This window comes from Pelodiscus sinensis, chromosome 1 (assembly GCF_052426305.1).
Source record: "Pelodiscus sinensis isolate ZL-2025 chromosome 1, ASM5242630v1, whole genome shotgun sequence".
Classification (NCBI taxonomy): Eukaryota; Metazoa; Chordata; order Testudines; family Trionychidae; genus Pelodiscus; species Pelodiscus sinensis.
In genome coordinates this window covers 67963324-67984825 of record NC_143052.1, presented here as the reverse complement: position 1 = coordinate 67984825, position 21502 = coordinate 67963324, and the positions used below count along the sequence as shown (strand labels likewise).

The window sequence follows — 21502 nt, the reverse complement described above, 5'->3', positions numbered from 1 at the left end:
TTACAAACATTTAGAAGTGTTATTATCACTTGGCACTTTATAATTCCATAGTTGTAAGTTTCTACCTTCATTTGATGTCTGACTAAAAATAGTCTAAAGTTGTAAGCTATATATATTGTGTTATATATCTTCAGTATTTCATACCTGAACTAAAAAGCTTAGCTGTTTTTTTAATTAGAACTGTTTTTGTTTTGCATACCTCATCTAATATTAATGGAGAAAAACATCATTTTTATCAAGACACGAAAACAGGATATAAACTTTGTCAAATTCATTTAATGAGATATAGGCGAATCAGTGATGCATAAATTGTTTACTGTTCTGTTAAAGATATTCAAAGAAGAATCCAGTCCTTAGATCTTGGATGCAACCCCCCACTGAAGTCAAAGAAACTGTGTCTATGTAACTGAGGGCAAAATTTCCCAGTTGCTTTCTGTTGCATTAAATGATGTACCAAAATATGCTCTTAAATGTACAGTAAACATAATACTATAAACACAAAAAGGTGATATCCCTGAAATATTCATTTCCAGCAGTAGAGAAACTCCAGTGACCTAACCATATGCAGTTTCTCAGGGATAGCCACTTGCAGGCCGCTAGACAATTTGTTTACCTGAGTGTCCACAGTCATGGCCACTAACAACTCCCAGGGGCCATGGTTCACCATTCCTGGCCAATGGGAGCTGCAAGAAGCCTGCACTACTTCCCACAGGTCCCAATGGCTGGGACCTCAGGAGATCATCCAGTCAAACTCCCTGCTCGAAGCAGAACTAACCCCAATAAATCATTCCAGACAGGGCATTGTCACGTCTGGCCTTAAAACCCTCTAAGGAAGAGATTCCACCATCCCCCTAGGTACCACATCCTCCTAGTGAAGTAGTTTTTCCTATTATCCAACCTAGATCTCCCCCACTGCTACTTGAGACAATTTTGCCTTGTTTCGTCATTTGCAAATACTGAGAATAGCCTGTCTCCATCCTCTTTGGAACAGGTAGTTGAAGGCTCCTCATTCTTCTCTTCTGAAGACTAAATAAACCCAGTTCTCTCCTAAGTCATGTGCCTCAACCACTTAATCATTTTAATTTCCCTCTACTATACTCACTCCAGTGTGCCGACATCCTTTCTGTATTGGGGGGAAGGGGCAAAGATTAACAAAATACTCCAGATTTGGCCTCACCAGTGCTGAAGAGAGGGGAATAATCACTTCACTTGATGTGCTGGCAATGCTTCTGCTAATGAACCCCAGTATGCCATTAGCCTTCTTGGAAAAAAGGGCATACTCTTAACTCATATCCAGCTTCTCGTCTGTTGTAATCTCCAGCTCTTTTTCTGCAGAACTGCCTCTTAGCCAGTCAGTCCCTAGCCTGTAGCAGTGCATGGGATTCTTGCGTTGTGAATGCAGGACTCTGCACTTGTTCTTGTTGAACCTCATTATATTTCTTTTGGCCCAATCCTCTAATTTGTTTAGGCCACTCTAGACTCTCTCTCTACCCTCCAGCATATCTACCACTCCAGATGATCTTGACTACAGTGCCAATTCTATTTCCAATGCCCAAAGTATGCAAAACCCTCTCTCTATCTTCTTTCCAAACATAAAGGCTGTCCCTGATTTCAATATATATTTTCTCATCATTCCACACTTGCCAGCTTCCTTCTTCTCAATGAATCATAGTCTCACAGAACACTAGAACTGGAAGGGACCTCGAGAAGTCATTGAGTCCAGTCCCCTGCTCTCATGGCAAGACCCAATACCATCTCTAGACCACCCCAGATAGATGTCTGTCTAACCTACTCTTACATATCTCCAGAGATGGCGATTCCACAACCTCTCTTTAATAGAGGTGACCTCTCACAGAGATTTAACTCAAAAATGCAAATTTTCCCCGTAAGTTAAACAATGAAAACATCCCATTTATTTCGGTAGAAATTAAAGAGAACTAAAGAGTTTTCTCTAAATTCAAATTAGGACAGGGAATGAGCCTTTCTCTGCACTTTTAAAATGCCTCCTTCAATTTGGACTCTGCAACAATCTCAGTAATATACTTACTAATCATTTGGTATTGTAGAATTCGGAAAACCTCACAGCTGTATTTATATAATTTGCTAACAAAGAAGGTGTATAAGTCAACTAATGTCACAAAGGAATCTGTAATCCCAAATATATCCCACATTATCTTTGGTTTTCTATCTAGTAATTTCTGTGGAGTTTGCAATTCTCCAAGAGTGTATAAACTTTATAAATATAACATGTTCTCCTAACGCTACTACTGAGATATCCACTATTCCCACCTTTTTATAGGCGATCCAATCAAACACCCTGTCAATGTCTGTGGCTCGTAGCACCTCTTGTGAGACTGGATGTGAACTGGCCAAGCCGTCGAGCAGCATTACTTCATGTAGGACATCTGTCAGAAATCTCTGCTTTTCCTGAAATACAGTACATGCAATAATATCATGGACAGCTGTACATTTATGATTGAATGGAAATTATGAACATCAATAAGTGAGTCAGACACTCAGCAGCCTCCATTCTAGGGCCTGCTCAAGTAAGTCCATATGGTCTATTTGTCATTCATAGTAACCCCTACTAATTCCTAAATTAAAACCAACTGGAATCAGTTTTATTTATATGTATTATGAAACCCACTGATTTGTAATTTTGCAGTGAAAGTCTATTTGACAGAAATTAAAATAAAAACAATTAAATGATCAAAAAAGCATGTAAATGTGATTCAGATGAAAATGATATTCTACTTAGAATGTAGTTATTAGAGAAAAAAGAAGTTTTCAATTATAAAAAATAAATTAATATTAAGACTTAACACTTGCAGAGCTCTTCTTATCTATACACCTCAAAATGTTCCACAAAGGTGGGTAAAAACAATTACAACCAATTTACCCATGAAGAATTTGAGGCAAAGAGAGGAAAACTGACTTGTTCAAGTTCACACAGCAAACCATACATATAAGTGACCTCTTTAATCTGCTGAGCTCTAAGTACACTACAGATTTTGTATAATGAATCTTCAGAACAGCCTTATGGAGACTACAAGTATTATTAGCACACTTTTACAAGCAGGGAAACTGGAAAAAAATGACTTTCTTACGGTCACAAAGCAAGTCAATGACAGGTGACCATCCAATTAATATCCAGGGTATGAATTTGTTTTCCCCTCCACCAAAAATATATATTAAAAATGCATGTCAGTACCACAGCAGATTTAAACTTGAGCTAAAGTTTACTAAATGACCATGCAGAATACATGTGGACAATGAGCACTCTCTTTCATGGTTCACTTGGGACACTTTCTTCAACTCAAGAATGTAATTCCTTCAAGTTATATTAATAATGTTGATGATTCTGCATCACCACCTTTTGTCAACAAAGGAACCAGTGTCATCTGCTCAGATTTTCATGCCAGATATAAACATGAAATGTGATTCTTAAATTATTGTTCAATTAAAGTTTAAATGTGTTTTGTTCTGAAATGGTATATTTTAATGTTTATCTACATTAAAAAATTGTTGAAAGATGTTGACCTAGTGGCATAATCTTAAGGATTCTCCTGAGAACTTGGCACTTTTAAAGAGTTACTTTGAGATTCACAGATAAAATAACCACATGGTTACATAATGTATTCTAAGCTTAATTTCATATGGAGAAAGGTTTTGGTAGCAGTGCGATAATTTAAATTATAAGATAGCTGAAAAGATGTTCCGATGCTGCTCCATCTGGAAATAAACCTTTATGTTAAAATTTATCATGGTACAAGAAATGTACTTTGAGCTGATTATATATTCAAGCAATTAAAAATATGGAATGCAAGAAAAACCAATTGCCCAATGCATACTTAATCTTTCAGCTAGTCATATTAGGTAGAGTTTATGAAAGGAAATTTCACATTATATTTTATTTCAGAATTTCAAGAGGCATAAATAGTTAGCTGCTGGTCCCATTATAAACAGCCAAACTCAACACCATCTCCAAAGGGTGGGTGCAAAAGAAAGTTAGTCAAATTCAGTAGAAAAGTGTTAAAGTGCAAGGATCATAACCAATGTCCCTTCTAATCTTTTCCATCCATATGCAGACTAGATTTTTTATATGCACCAAGGCATGTGCAAATGAATACCACCAACAGAAACAAAAAAATCTAGCTGTGGGCACTCCGTCAATAAGCTGGATAACATTTGAATCTCACATGAGTGGCTGCACAAGTACACAGCTTATAGGAAACACTGATCAAAAACCTCTTGGTCACAGCCAACTCGCTTTCAGGCAATGCAGGATTCGATGTATTGGGTCAACAAGAAAATTCCCTGTAAGCTCCGGGGCTGAGCAGAAGCGCGGCTATATTCTGAACCCCGCACAGAGGTTCAAAGCTCGCTGTGCAGGCATGGAGATCATTGGCAGGGACGGGGTCTCCATAAACAGAAGATAGTTAGCCGAAATAGGCAGAAAATGAGCATCTGGGAGGAGAGAGGAAGTAATTAATTGGCTTGGGGGAAAGTCCCAACTGTTGGAGAGAGAGAGAGACCCAGCAGTCTCTTCAATGATCCTAGGCTGTGAAGAGGTAGGTAACGATGCTGGCTGCATGGGATATGTAGGGTACAGAGGCTGTCATTAGAGGTTTTGGAACAAATTGATAAACTTAACAGTAACAAGTCACCAGCACCAGATGTCATTGACCCAAGAGTTCTGAAAGAACTCCAATGTGAAATTGCAGAACTATTAACTGTGGTTTGTAACCTAGCCTTTAAATCAGCTTCAGTACCTAATGACTGGAAAATAGCTAATGTGATGCCAATATTTAAAAGGAGCTCTAGAGGTGATCCTGGCAATTACAGACCAGTAAGTCTAACAACAGTACCGAGCAAACTGGTTGACACTATAGTAAAGAACAGAACTGTCAGATACACATGAACATAATTTGTTGGGGAAAAGTCAACATGGTTTCTGTAAATGGAAATCATTCCTCATTAATCCGCTAGAATTCTTTGAGATCAACAAGCACGTGGAGAAAGGGGCGGGGTCCAGTGGATATTGTGTACTTAGATTTCCAGAAAGCCTTTGACAAGAAAACCTTTGACAAGGTCCCACACCAAAGGCTCTTAAGTAAAGTAAGTTGTCATGGGATAAGAGGGAAGGTTCTTTCATGGATGGTAACTGGTTAAAAAGACAGGAAACAAAGGGCAGGATTAAATAGTAAGTTTTCAGAATGGAGAGAGATAACTAGTGGTGTCCCCCAAAGGTCTGTCCTGGGACCACTGCTATTCAACTTATTTATAAATGACCTAGAGAAAGGGGTAATGTACCTCACAGCAACTAGTCACAGGTGTCTTGTTTTAATATATTGTTTAAATTATATTGTATTCCACACATATGGACTGCTTAAAATATTTACAGGAGTCCCTACTTGCAACCACCCGAGTTCCGACCCCCCCACACTTACAACCATTTTTGTAAGTGCCGAAGGAGCTGGAAAACCCCGACTTATCTCCTTGGCCCACATTTATGATGACACCATGCCTATCATTAATGAGGGTTCGAGTTACGATACCTCTGACTTGCGACGCTTCTTGCAGAACCAACAGAATCACAAGTTGGGGGCCTTCTGTACATATATGTATATACGGTGTGTGTGTGTGTGTGTGTGTGTGTGTGTGTGTACATACACACACTGTGTGTTTTGTTTGTATTGGTGGTGTACATCGACACAGTACCTCAATATTGGTGGTGCACATAAGAAAATTCAACCCACCCAAGGATAGAAAATGTTAGAGGGAACACTGATCAACAGTGGGGTTTTTAGTTCATGCAGATTTACCACACATTTCCAAAATTCAGTTTGGGAAAATCATAATTACCAAAGATTTATTCAGGTGTAGAATTTGGTATACATTCATTAAGAAGTGAAAATAAATGTCAGTCACATGACTGGCTTATAACAACTTCAAATCAAGTAGATCTGCAGACAGCAATCTAGTAAATTTTAAGGTTAGGTTATAACAAGATGAAGAATAGGTATAAAAGTTTGTTTGTTTGGTCACATCTTGATAAGCAGAAAAGGTGCAATTTTGAATCAAGTCAGTAAAAGTTAAAACGAGAAGTCCTGTGGCACCGACCTTATATACTAACAGATTTATTGAAGCATAAGCTTTCATGGGCAAAGACCCACTTCATCAGATGCATGTACTGGAAATTCCAGAGGCAGGTATACATTTACAAGCACGTGAAAAGAAAGGAGTACAAATCAAGAGGAAGGCCAGAGATAATGAGGTCAATTCAGTCTGGGAGGATGTGGCCCACTTCTAGCAGCTGATGTGGAGGTGTGAACACCAAAGAGTTAAAACAGACTAAGAAAGGCATGTTAGCTGGCTGTGTTATAACCTAGCCTTGAACATGGACACAAGCCGGTTATGGAACATGCTTTCAGACATATCAGCCTGCATCTTAAATGAGCATTAAGAAGCTTTTTTCAATCACATTAAGCTAATTCAACTAGGCTAACATGATTTAAAAATCCCACACTACCTTTGCCCATGTAAGAGCAGATTGTGAAAGATGACCCAAATATATTTAGGGCTCTTGACATTCTTCTTGTACCAAACAGAAAGACAAGTGTACAATAGATTTTGGGCGTGGCAAGTGAGCCTGCAAACTTAGGAGGCAATAGGAAACAGAAATGGAAAAAGTGGTATGAACAGTCATCTGAAGAAGTGGGCTGTGCCCATGAAAGCTCATGATACCATCTACATGTTTTGTTAGTCTTTAAAGTGCTACCAGACTATTTGTTGTTTTTTTTAGTTTATCCTGTACAGACTAATTCAGCTACCCCTCTGAAGCTTAATTATCATGTTACTTAAATACTATAACCCCAATTAAATGCCATATTGGTATTCTACTTAGCTGAGAGTAACTTTGAAAGCTCCAAAATCATTAACACTAAATTTTGGAGGAAAAGGAACTTTCCCCAGCATTGTGTCAACTAAGATAGTATTGTTCTGTTTCAACATGACATCTATGTGTCCATGGAAGCAGCTAACAGGCACTGTGGAAAACCAAGCAGAAAATCAATGTGCTATAAGGTCAGTGAGCTGTAAATGTGGTGGGTGAGGGGGCTATGACTTAACACAAAACAATTACAAAATATAGCTTAAGATTACTCCCTTCCGAGAGCATTCAACTGGGATAAAAAAAAGGGATTCAATTTCCACAATTTCCTCAATTTGCCTGTGAATGCTGTACAGGAAAAGAAAAAGGTGTTCTGCACGCTACTGAGAATGCAGAGTTTTCCTCAAAGAACCCAGTCTCTGTTTCCAGCATGACCCTATGTGGCTACGATACAAAGGCAATGGGAGCTATGCCTGGAAAATGTTAGCTGCCCTGTATATGGGCAGGGATGCACGGTAGAACAGAATAGCAGATAATGCAGAAACCCATAAGAAAGGTCAATAAGAGGACAGCAGAAGGTTGCTGAAATAAATTGGGTACTACCCCTCTGTTCTACACCTCTCTCCTAAGTCATATTAAAACCAAACAAGTGGTCCTTGATTCCTTCTTCTGTCACCACAAATGCACAGCTTCCACCAATCCAAACCTGTTACTCTTCCTCATGACATTTCCTGTATGCTTTGAGAGGAACTGGATGCGAAGTCAAACTCTGATTGAAAGGTGAGTGGCAAGAGTCTGGAAACCCACGCACACCCTTCTTGTGAAGAAAGAATTGGAATACTAACTCCTTTGTTTCAGCAACCTCCTAAAGCATTCCTCTCATTCTTCACCATCTCCTGCACCAGTCATGCTCACAGGAGGTAGGGATCAGATGTTGAATAAAGATGTTGTTAAGGAGATCAATGTCCCAGCAGCTTTGTTTTTAATTTCAGTTATATCAGCTCATTTATTCTAAACCAGCTTAGGACCGGTCAGGGTAGGTGCAGTTATCTACTGCATAACTGGAATTTGTTGTCATCTCCATTTTGTGATTGTGGCAGTCTGCAAACTATGCACCACATTGTTGTGGAATGCCCAACATGAAAATTTATTTGTTCACTGGATGATATCCACAATCTAACCAGCGATGCTGTTCACTGGCTGAAGAGTTTGCACATCCAACTTTGACGAAGAAATACTGCGTTAAACACAACATTTGAAAGAAACAAGCTCATTTATTTTCAAAGTCTACTCCAATTTTTACTTTGACATCCATCATCATATCATCTAAGTGCATGTATCTTCACGGAGATAGTTCTTTTTAATTCTGATTATATTTGAAGCAAGTTTCTCCAAATTCAGCCTACTAGAGCTGCTCTGTTCTTGTCTTTCCTTAATGACAATGTCCATTTTTTGCAAATTCAGCCTGCAAAATGGGTTGTTAGCAGAGTTCAGATTCCACTGCTGGGAAGCGCCACCAGCATGCCTGTGAATGAAATGAAGGTCATGGATAGTAGGGTCTGCATGTTATCTGCCCATAGAGATACTTCTTCAGAGAATTTCTGCTCTGTAGAATTTTGCCAATCACTTCGGTTTCTAGTATAGACTTTGGACTGTAACAGCAATCACCTTTTAGTTGTCTGCTTCACGTATCAGATTCTTAAACAGTGGAAAAAAGTGAAATAATATTGGTTGGACAGAAAGGACTGCAATAGCAGTCAAGAAAGCAAACAGAATGTTAGGAATCATTAGGAAATAGATAATAAGACAGAAAATATCATGTTGCCTCTATATAAATCCATGGTATGTCCACATCTTGAGTATTGTGTGCTGATCTGGTTCCCCATCCCCAAAAGGATATATTGGAATTTGAAAAGGCACAGAAACAGGTAACAAAAATTATTGGGGATATGGAAGAGCTTAAGGAGAGATTAATAAAACTGGAACTTTTTAGCTTGGAAAAGAGATGAGTAAGGAGGGCATATGACAGAGGTCTATAAAATCATGCCTTGTGTGGAGAATATAAATAAGACGGTGTTATTTATTCATTTTTATAACACAAGAACCCAAATGAAATTAATACGCAACAGGCTTCTTTACACAATACGCAATCTTTGTCAAAGGATGTTGTGAAGGCCAGGACTATAACAGGGTTCAAAAAAGAACTAGTAAGTTTATGAAGGATGGGTCCATTAATGGCTACTAACTAGGATGGGCAGCAATGGTGTCCCTAAACTCTATTTGCCAGTAGCTTGGAATGGGTGACAGGGAATGGATCACTTGATGATTACCTGTTCTGTCCATTCCCTCTGAAGCACCTGGCATTGGCCACTGTCGGAAGACAAGATACTGGACTAGATGGATCTTTGCTCTGACTCAGTATGGCTGTTCTTTATCTTCTTATGTTCCTTATATAAAGGGTTACTCCTTTGAGAACTGCATAAAAGCTCAGTCAAATTCCTGTGCATACAGCATGAGGATGATGTAATGAAGGAGGACTGTTGCTGATTATTCGATTATGCTTTATTGAGACATAATGCAATGGAAAAGTTAGTTAGCATGACAATAAAATAATATTTGAGCCTGTCATATAAAAAATAATTTCCAAAAATTAATATGAAATAGAGGACAAAGAACCCACTGGAATACATCCAATAGCTGAACAAAAGGAATAATAGGAATAATACAATAAGACCCATAACTCATAATTATTATACATAAGAGATCAAAGGGCTAAGCATTAAAGACACTGCCTTTGTTCTAGGACAGGCATTCAAATGTTTTACAGATTAAGGGATTTATGTGAATAATGTTTAATATGGGTGTCCAAATCTCAATATGATTTTCCTTTCAAACTAGTCGGCAATATCTTCTTCAGGGTATCTAACTTTTTCTAGGCATCAGGAATAACCAGAGGATTTGTGTGATCTCTGGTGCCTGACAAAAGAAGAGTTTGTGAGATAATACAACATGTTTCTAGGTGAAATTGGACTATAGAGGCATATAACCTCTGGAGTATCCCAAGGATGCATAAAATTTGAATTTGACAAAAATCCACAGGGCATATTTAACACAAGAGGAAAAACATCTCTCTGTTTTCATACTTTCAACTAGCACCACCCACCAGCATAGTGGCTGACTGACTTCCAATTGATTAAAAAAAAAGTAAAAGTCTCTCTTCCTTCTCCAACTCTTTAGGAAAATGGTTTGATTTGCCATTTTTTATTTTTTATTAAATTGTGTGTGTGTTAGAGTAGTGTGTGTATGTGTGTGAGGGCATCCATGAGTGGAATTTGTTGAAAGTTAAGTCAAGTTCTGAGTTTATTAGTTCTAAAAGTTTTGAGAGGTCCATGTTCATATATGCCTCCTGGGATGAGGCATACCTGGGTGGTTGACAAATGCCTTTGATGTCGACCCCCGTGCCTCCAGACGACCGCGCTGAGCTGACAAACAGCTGATCAGCTCAGCGCGGCCGCCATGTAAATTTAAATGAAGCATCGATTATTTAAATCGCTGCTTCATTTTCCTATGCCAGGTAGTCTAATCTACATGCCTCTGTCGCCAGAGGCATGTAGTCTAGACGTACCCTTATTCTTTGTTGCTCTTGGTCCAACTCCCATGTAAGTTCTATCTATATCGTGCACTCAGGAAACTTTCCTACTGGTTGATAGTTCCATTGCTCCAGAGCTAGAGTTCATCACTGAGGAGGGAACCGCTGGCTCTCATTTAACTAAGGTCAAACCCATAGATAATGCTAAGTATCAGGACAGAGAATGTGAAATGCATGATCCATTGAAATGAGAGCCAGTTCAGGTAGCCAAGCACTGGGGTAATGTACTCACAGGTCTCTACCACTAAGTTGGAGTGTTTTCAGGGTTTGTGACTTCCCCAGCAACTGTTGCTTCTCTCCATCTTCCTCCATATCAAGTATAGATGTTGATTTAGTTATACACTAAATCAGTTTTGCTCCAGTGAATTTCCAAATAGTAAGTAGAAGGGCTGAGTAAAATGGGGCATTTCACAGCAAAAAACAAATTCCTAAATTAACTTATTTCACTTATAATGTTGATTAAAATGATGACAAGTTCAAGTCTTCTGAAATCTTCCACTCTAAGTCTTGTAATCTCCTTGAAACTGACTCCCCAGAAACAGACACATTAGGAAAATGGACAAACACATATTCATTCCTGCATTAGCCCCATCAGCATTTAAAATATTAGGATTGATTTATCCTGGTTGTGCAGGGTCTAGGTCCTAAATTCATCATCCAATGCCAAAACAGGCTTCTCCTCTACAGGAGGAACTCAATTCATTAAACAAAGGCAACATTTAAACCATGGTAGAGCAGTTTTAAACTGGCTTGTGTTCCACCAGAGCCCAGGTCAATGTTTGCTAAAGATCACACGAAAGCAGATCACTTGCCAGGTGTCATAACTGTGCTGGATTTTGAACTGCCAGTAACTGTGCTTTTCATTTCTGAAAGTGGGGAGGTCTAGTGAGTGTTTAATGCACATTTTGATCCTTTAAAAATCACTTATGATTATACAAATGCCAATTCCATGTTGTATGCGATTATAAGACAAATTGTAACCATACTGATGAGAGCAATCAGCTGAAATGCCAAAAAAAAAGCATTTGTCAACATACATGCAACGAAAAACAGAGCTATTAATGTGGCAACCAAATTTACCATCTGAAACTTAGTTTTAGGTGAAGAGGGCAGTCAGGTCCTAGGAGAGGGGATTCTATGGGCCAGGATTCTCTTTCTGAATCTTCTTCCTCTGGAGAAGTTGAAAGCTGGTAGGCAACTTCTCTCCCATCTTCACTCAGGACAGGAAGAGGGGTTGTCAGTAGGTTTGAGCAGAATTTCACTTTTAAATTAAAGGTTTGACCCAAATCAGGAAATGTGAAATCATATGACCCAAGCTTTAATAATAATGGCTATTCATATTTTTCCTCAACAGGAGCAAATCATAATATAAAGCAAGAAGAAAACTTGACATTCTCTAAACCTGTATTTAGTCATCTGAATGAACCATTTATAACCATTTATATCTGATGGGTAAGCTGCACAGAATTTAACTACTTAAAGTAGCATCCTTCTCATTGATTCTTCTTGCCAAAACAATAGATTACACAGAGGCTGTGTCTATACTGGCAAGATTTTGCGGAAAAGCACCTGCTTTTGCGCAAAAACTGGCTGCCTGTCTACACTGGCCGTGAGTTCTTGCGCAAGAACGCTGACGCTCTAATGTAAGAAATCAGTGCTTCTTGCGCAAGAACTATGACGCTTCCACTCAGGAATAAACCCTCTTGCGCAAGTGTTCTTGTGCAAGAGGCCAGTGTAGACAGGCAACATGAATTTCTTGAGCAAGAAAGCCTGATGGCTAAAATGGCCATCGGAGCTTTCTTGCACAAGAGAGCGTCTACACTGGCACGGATGCTTTTGTGCAAAAGCACATCTCTTGCACAAAAGCTCATGCCAGTGTAGACGCTCTCTTGCGCAAATACTTTAACGCAAAAACTCTTGCGTTAAAAGTATTTGCACAAAATCTTGCCAATGTAGACGTAGCCAGAAAGTTTCCCTTATAGCTGAGTTAAAATAGAAAATCAACAATACTTGACTTCAGCCAGTAGTTTCTAAGGGGAAAAAACACACTCCGTGTGGTATTAAAGACTTTCTTCTTAAAGGCACTGGAAAATTTTAACCAAAAAAGGAGAAATAAAGGACTTTTAAAAAAGGAAAAACTTAAAAAACAACAAATAGTCTAGTAGCACCTTAAAAACTAACAAAACATGTAGATGGTATCATGAACTCTCGTGGGCACAGCCTACTCCTGTTATCTGAGAAGTGGGCTGTGTCCACAAAAGCTCATGATACCATCTACATGTTTTGTTAGTCTTTAAGGTGTTACTAGACTATTTGTTGTGTTTTAAGTTTTTCCTGTTACAGACTAACTCAGCTACCCCTCTGAAGCTTTTAAAAAAAAGAAGAGACCAAGTCTCTCTCGTTGCTCAGCCAGTATTATACTGATGTTGGATTAAGGATAAACTAGTCTACAGCTCAGGTCCAAAATGCCAAAATAATAATAAAAATCAAGAAGACCTATGTCTTAAGTCTACATCTTCAAAACTTTTAATGATTTAACTGGGCTACAAAGCCTACGACTATTTTTTGAGGAAGATAAACATTTTAGTAGGTAATTTAAGACAAAGCTCATTAAAGATATGCACAAGTCTAATTGCAGTGTTCATTTCTTTAATCCCGCCAGTAAGAATGATAGGCAATTGAGATCATTTATCAAGGACTTGAGCAATATACTTTGAGATGCTCAGAATTAAGTTTAATAATGATTATTTTAATGATTTCCCATTAATATTTATTATTATACTCTGGTAAATTCTCTCAGCACAGCATTTTAAAAGAAAAATGTTGCTATGCAGACTTACAACAACAGGGAAAGGCAGAATCATCTAGAGCAGGGTTTTTCAAACTCGGGTCACAGCTAGCTGACCATGAGATGCTTTGTTTACCTTTGCCTCTGCAGGTACAGGTGATCGCAGCTCCTGTTGTCCACAGATCACCATTCTCAGACAATGAGAGCTGCAGGAAGCAGTGCAGACCAGGACACCACTTTCCACAGCTCTCATTGGATGGCAACAGCGATCCACAGTGTGCTCATCTGTACCTATGGACTCGCAGGTAAACAACACATCTCACGGCCAGCTAGCAGCTTGCCCTTACCCAGAGCTTGAAAACCCCTAATGTAGAGGATAGAGCATTGTAGGATGGCTTCAGCTTATTCAAAGACAGTGAAGGATGACCAGCCACATGAAAACTTCTAATATTTCAATGAAATGTTTCTAACAAAGATAATATCCCCAGTAAACCTGACTATGGCTTCCAAAAAAGTAGTTGGCAAATGTTGGAAAGAAAGGGCTGCCTTTTCCCAGTGCTCTACCTGATGGAAAAGGAAGGCAATTCAATGTGTGAAACTGAAGTACTGTGCCTTGACTCCTCCAATAAATATGTCACTGTCACCAAACTCTTATAAAATAAAGAAGCAGGAGAAAACTACTGAGCTCCATGAAATGCTTTCTCAGCATCAAGCCAGGGAATGACTGCTAACGCATGGTATTTGTGTTTGAAGGGTAAAAGGGAAGATTACTTGCCAGTAATTCTTTTTGGCATACTCCACTTGTCCTATCCCACTAACAGAAACACTCAAGTACAGACAACATGATGGCTCCACCTACCATGAAACAAAGAGGTAAAAGTCCTATTATAAATGTCCCTGATTGTTTCCCTCTCTATCAAAAGTGGCAAATCTGCCTCAGAGGGAGGGGAGTGAAGTTTAGGATGGGAGAGTACAGGACTATGTCAAAGGGAATTACCAGTGGGTAGTTTTCCCCTGTAATTTACCCATCTTCTCATAACAGAGACACCTACATCCACTACTCCCAGCAGGGATAGGTTGACCTTACCATTTCAGCCATTTCGGTTGTAGCAGAAGACATCACTAGGCTACAGTCAGATGCAGCTGGAATTGCTTTGCTTGCCTCTAATATGAGAGTCTCGCCTCTCACTAATCATGAAATGGCAACAATTTAGTCTTTAGGAATTTCATATAAGGATAGCCATAATGACCCTATACTGTCAAAATACACTGTCGGGCTCACATGGCTGTCATGTTAGTAGTCAATTTCCTCTTATAACAGCCCTAAAATCTCAGAAGTCATGGTTTTAACTTTCTGGACATTTAAGAATGAGACAAAATTTCAAAATGTACTATCTTGGAGCAGAAAGGATTAGAAATGGGAAGAATAATGAGATAATTCATATGAAACTTGGGGTATGTCTACACTACCCTGCTAGTTCGAACTAGCGGGGTAATGTAGGCACACCGCACTTGCAAATGAAGCCCGGGATTTGAATTTCCCGGGCTTCATTTGCATAAGCCGGCCGGCGCCATTTTTAAATGCCGGCTTGTTCGAACCCCGTGCCGCGCGGCTACACGCGGCACGGGCTAGATAGTTCGAACTAGCAAGCCATTCCACACTATCGGTACACCTCGTTCCACGGGGTTCGAACAAGCCGGCATTTAAAAATGGCGCCGGCCGGCTTATGCAAATGAAGCCCGGGAAATTCAAATCCCGGGCTTCATTTGCAAGTGCGGTGTGCCTACATTACCCCGCTAGTTCGAACTAGCGGGGTAGTGTAGACATACCCTTGGTGTTTACCTTAGGAAAAATATCCAGCTGGAAGCTAACTTGCACCTTCTTAGAAAAGAGCGGAATGTGTTGGGGGCTGATAATCCAGATGCTCAGCTCCCTCACCTGCCTGTTTGCCATTAGCATGACAAAGAAAGCACCTCTCAGGGTAGGAGTTTGAGAGAAGCCCATCCTGGAGATTAAAAGAAAGGTGGACTCTTCATCATGAGAGAGTGGCCTCAGAAATGACGTCATGGGAGAAGGAGATGGAAAGCTAGATTCGCTATATATGTGAAGCAAGTAGGCCCACCAAACTAAAGAATATTGCACTGGAAAAGACAAGGAAGGGACTAGTTTCCTCAATGGGCTGGTTAGAATACCCCAAACTAAATAGCAAGGATTTTAGTTAAGGAATGGAATCCGACCTTATATATGGAGCCTGATTGAGTAAGGTTTGGCTCTGTGACTTTTTACAGGTTGAGCCTTTATGCTGTTGGTCCATTAATGACTGCTAGTGGAATGAGAAAAGGATGATATACAATAATGTAATTTTTCTCCTAAAGGTAAGACTTACCTTCCCGCCTTGAATCCCATCTGGGCAGTATATATAAAGGGATGATGAGAATATGTCTGAATGCAAGAACCATTGCAATGTTTTGATATTACAATAGACATATACGATTTACGCCCAGATTTATCCCTTTTTAATTTTTAATGGAAAGATGGTGAAATGAATCAATATGTCTCGGACATCATTCCATTTCAAGGTATCTTTTGCAAACATAAAAAAATAGGAGCCGGTTTCTGCTTGAAAAGCTTTATAAAATTTGACAGGAAATATGGCAACAGTGGAGGATTGATGTGGTTCCCTAGTCTTAACTCCCAGAGTGACAAGTTGTATTAGAAAGAGGATATTAATTATGCATTTTAAAATTATAAATTATTCCCCATAAAAATTCTTTGTTTTCCCATGTTAACTGAAAGCTAAGCAACAGAGAGTGTTAATGCATAGCATTACTAAGACTAGCATAGCAAAATTTATCACCCCAAAGTTTGAAGATCAGGGGAAGATTTCAAAGTAAAATTTTAAGATTACCAAAATGGGTTAACTTTCTACCTTTCTCCATTCCTTGGGAAGAGACTGGATTTTGTTATATTATTTTTGGTTTTCCTAATACAAATTACTCTCAAAGCCCCATATGAGCATATTCATTAGAAGCTTTTATGCAGATTTCACAGGTCTGAATCTCTGTTGATGCAACATTATGTAGTCTTCTGTGTTGTTCCTCTGGCTATTTAAGTAACATCATTCTGAGAAATAGCACTAAAGGTTCTTGGTATTACAACTGATTTCATGTATCTTGTAATGTATATGCCTTCACTTTTGAATAAACAGAATTGTTTAGAATAATTTTTTTCTGTTACTACTTTTAGTTGCTTAGGTTTTTAGATGTCAGGCTAATCTTAGTAGCACATGTATTCTGCACTGACAACAAAAAATAACCAAAATGCCAAAATTTGATCTCTATAGCCACCTTTTGCTTGTTAGTCCCACCATCTGTATAAAAAAGAGAAACATCAGATTATTAATTCCCACTGTAGTCGGTAAAATACACCACAGTAGGATGCTGTACTGTTTAACTTGTCATGTGTTCTATCTTACCACCAGTTTTCTAACTATTTAGATGTCACTATGGTTATTTTGGCATCTAAAGCTAATGATATCAGAAGCCTCATGAAAGGTGTATGTCAGCTCTCCCTTTTTCATTTAAAATAACTTGACAGATAGATATTTTTCTGGCACAGCCATTTTACTGTTATTAATTCTAATTCATACACTGCATGTTTCTGATTTCCAAGGTTTAACTGTCATACTTTATTCAACCCACATGCCTTTTGGTTCTCCTGTACATTATTTGCATAACACTGCACATTACATTCACTCCACAGGAATTCTCAAAAAATATTCTCCATTCAAGATGACTTCTAAAGCAAAGTTATTCTGGATTTGTTAAAGTATTTATGCAAAGAACAAATAACTATGATGATTCAAAGATTAAAAACTAGTGTATGAACATTGTAGTCTATTAAATTTATCTATGCTAAAATCATCAAGAGCTGCCAGAGTCTATTACATTTATAATTAGAATGTTTATATTGTAATTCAAGGTGTGTTCTTCAAAACAAAGAAGAGAATGAGTTACACTATACCAAAAGGAAGGTGAACCCAGCAAGTTTACCCACATGAGGCAGATGTCATTCAGATATAGATTTTTTTTTCTTTTTTCACAATGCAATTATGAATCAGGAATATTACACCAAAATTTAAACATTGACAGAATAAAAAAAAAAATCAGACTTCAAACAGAAATGTCCCTAAATTCAAAAAGTTCTTATTTACAATTTGTAAGAGCTTGTAGATGATTTAATTCTTAGTCATTACATCTTTAATTTACTTCAGAAAAAAATAAGATGTCTAAAACTATGGAACTAAAGTGAAGAAGTGGCAAAACAATTTCAGAAGTTAAGTGATTGAGTTTAACGAAAACGTTTAAAATACCAACTCTCTGTTTTAAAATCTTTATCACTCAAGTTGTGTATATATAAAAACAAAAGTCACATATGATACCTAACACTAGAAGTTCAAAAGAAAGGCAAGTTTACAGAGAATAAAATAATTAATTCCTGAGACATTGCAAAGTATACAGACATCCTGGACATGTTCATGAGGAAGGTATGTCCTCTTTAACTGTGTCTAACTTTTATCTTTCTTCACTATTAAAGTGATCAAGGTATTACACCTTCCTGTATTGAAGAATAAAAGAAGATGAAAGTGGGAATGACCTAGGCAGTTGATCTACAAAAACAGGTACTAGAAAGGGATAACCCAACTTGTATTTCCTGGCTCTTTTACAAGTGGGCTAATGGCCACTGCACACATTTCAGGAGACAGAAGTTGATCCTGTGACTTACTATATGACTGCATATTATAAACTGTGCCCCAATCTAAGTTCTGAGGATTAATATGGAATCCTAGATGCCAAAACAATAATATATTAACAAAGATAATTTAGGCCTTGTCTACACTATATGGAAGATGGACACTGCCATGGTCGATCTTCTGGGGCTTGATTTAGTGGGTCTATATTAGACCCACTAAGTCGAACTCAGAGGGTGCTCCCATCAGCACCAGTAATCCTGCTCCTCACAAGGAGTATTTGCTTCCATCTACCTCCCACTGTGTGGATGGCGTGGAAATGCAGTTTAAGATACATCCACTCCAGCAATGCAATTAATGTAGCTGGAGTTGCGTATCTTAAGTCGACCTTCCGCTGTCGTGTAGACCAGGCCTTAGAGAAAAGCAGAATATTGTAGTAATATATTCAGTTTCACTATATGGCTTACCCAAATCTTCCTTCTCCATTTATATTGTTATAACTTAACATGCAATGTTCTGAGAACCTCAGAAAACATTATACAGATCGTTCATTAATATCTTTCATTAATATACACTCTTCAGCAATAGTTGGTATTCAATAAGCACTACCCTCGTGAAATGTTTTTGAATGGAGAAATGGCAGTTATTTTAACATTGGGTTATGATAGACAAGACCTTATTCTTTTGGTAATAAAGGACAGATTACACTTTTGGAATGCTGTCAAATTATTTCACATCCATTGAGTTTCCCTTATTGAACATCTGATACTTGCTCATGTCATTTGGTAATCTTCAGCAGACCCTAACAGTAACATAAGCGGGACTATAATAAGAAAAAAGCCTTTCAGTGGAGTTTCCAAACTAGTGAAATATCATTAACTTACCATATTCCAGCCTGGGTAGAGGTAGTCTGTTCCAACAAATTCAAAATAGTGAGCAAAACCTTCTTTTAGCCACACATCTTCCCACCATACTGGAGTCACAAGGTCACCAAACCACTATAAGGGAAGTCCAATCAAACACCATAAAATGTTGTTTATGTGTGTGATTTGTACACAAAGTCACCACTACTAGGTTTGTTATTAATAATAATAATAACATGTCACACTCTGATCCAACGATCTCAAAATACCAGTGAACTAAACTTTTTAACATCCCTGTGAGTTAAGTATGTATCAGTTGAGGAATATAAGGCCTAGTCTACACTAAGATCTTAGTCCAAAATTAGCCCTCCAACATCAAATTTGAGTGATGCAGCCACACTATCAAGCCCATTATTCTGAAGTAAGGGACCACAGAATTCAAACTATTGTCCTGCTTTTCACAAGGAATAACATTATTCCTGAACTTGTTACGTCTAAAATAACATTAGTGTGGACACTTCAGTGCTGCTAATTCAAACTAACTGGCTTCTGAGAGGCTTCCCTTAGCTCTCCAGAATGGGGATCTGAGTCTGCTGAGTCTGAGTTAGTACGTTCACATTAATGGAGACTGCTTTGGACTACATTCAATTCTTCCCTGTAGTGAGGACACGGAACTTTAAATTTGTAAAATCGGATGCCCAAAAGTCAAATTTAGTAAATTCAAAATAATCTCCTAGTGTAGACATGACCTTAAGTGTCTTGTAGTAAATTGTATAGAACTTCCATGGAAAATTAGAAACAGAACTTAAACATCTCCCATGTTTTCCTTTTTCTTTTTTGCTAATGTCAAGCTATTCAGATCACGTTTGTTCACTGTGATAGTACTGTCTCAGAGGGATAGCCATATTAATCTGTATCTGTAAAAACAACAAGGAGTCCTGTGGCACCTTAGGGCATGTCTACTCTAGATAACTGTTTCAAAATAACTTATTTTAATATAATAACTCCCAAAATAACTATTTCGAAATAGCATGTCCACACTACAGGGAAGCCTCAAAATTAGTCCGAGGTAAGTTCCCTTAATGTGAACACAGTACCTCAACTTAGAGCCCAGGAAGCACTGAGTAATAATTACTTTGAATGACTCTGGAGAGTAGTTATTTCAAAATAGCAGGAGTTATTATTTTGAAATAACTAGCCCCTTATTTCAAAATAACGGGCTTGGTAGAGTGATTGCTCTGCTTGCTATTTTGAAATAAGCGGAGTTATTTGAAAATAACTCCCTAGTGTACACCAGGCCTCTCAGAGTAACAGATTTATTTTATATCTGTTAATTTTTAAGGTTCCACAATAATCCTCATTGATTTTATAGATACAGACTAACAGGCTACCCCTCTGAGACCATGTTATCACAGTGAACAAACTTGATCTGATAGCTCATCCTTAAAGAAAAAATAAATTCATCTGACGAAATGGTTTTGACCTATGAAAGCTTATGCCAAAATAAATCTGTTAGTCTTTAAAATGCCACAGGACTCCTCGTTGTGGTAACATTGGCAGCCCGTTTTTACAATAGGGCATGAATATTTTACTGAGGTGAATTAGAGTTGAATAAGTAAAACATACTGCACTACTTTGAAAATTGACTCGATGTCTCTGAAACATTTTTTTTTCTGAATAAATAGACAAAGTCTGTATCTGTAAACTTCACTGGTAGCTTTTCACTCAATTGGAAAATGAGGGTATGCTAACATCAATAAGGAGTAATTGTGAGCTTTCATGTGGTTACAAACTATTAAAATAAACAGAGGTAGAACATCAAATGGATAGTTGAGAGAGAATAATGTATGTGAGATTACAGAAACAGCTACTGATGCTGCGATTAGTGTATGAAAAAAAAAGTTGGACAATGATCTATTTGAATCCTTAACTATGTGTTTATTTGGAAGCTCTCCAAGGGGTATGAATGAGCTGCCTTACATTTGTGCATCACTATTCATAAAAAAGGAATGGTGGTGGTACAAAGACAGGTATAAGTGCTGTTACTGGCATTGTGGTTGCAGTGTATAAAGGAGACAGTTCCAAAGGGTATGCCAAAGAGGCATTAACATTATCAGTCTGGCAGGATTAGGTTTCAACAGACAACAGCTAGCACCTGAATGAGTGAAAATAAATGTAATGAAGATCTAGGAAGAGAACTGCAGATGGGGTGGACAAAAGTGATCTTGATGATACTTTTTATGCTTACTGAGAGTGAAACTGAAAGAACAGATAATGGATACCCACTGATTAATGACCCTTATTATTAATTACATAAATGCTGACAATATGCTCAGCTTCCTACAATACCCATCAGACAGTCCCTGTCCCAAAGACCTTACACTTACAAAGATAAATAAAAAAAGCCACACGAAACCCATATGTGCATGTAACCTACACACCTTCTGGGTGTAGTGTATTGTCCCATCTAGTAGACCTGAGACCACTTATACAAAGGAAGAATGAGTCTGTTCTACAGCTTTAGCTAAGAGCCTTTTAGCTCATGTGGTAGAGGTTCAT

At 38.2% G+C, this 21502-nt stretch overlaps 1 protein-coding gene across 2 annotated transcripts in view; it reads right to left on the bottom strand.

The window, feature by feature from the left end:
- The window catches only part of TRHDE (thyrotropin releasing hormone degrading enzyme), a 346334-nt gene that overhangs the window by 168485 nt on the left and 156347 nt on the right, over nt 1-21502 (bottom strand). The window contains exons 5-6 of one of the 2 annotated variants that reach the window (XM_075931934.2): nt 18965-19078; nt 2290-2427 (exon numbers count right to left, since the gene is read on the bottom strand). In XM_075931934.2, coding sequence (XP_075788049.2) covers nt 2290-2427; nt 18965-19078 — 252 coding nt within the window. The remainder of the gene's footprint in view (nt 1-2289; nt 2428-18964; nt 19079-21502) is intronic. The other variant, XM_075931938.2, reaches the window with a different exon arrangement.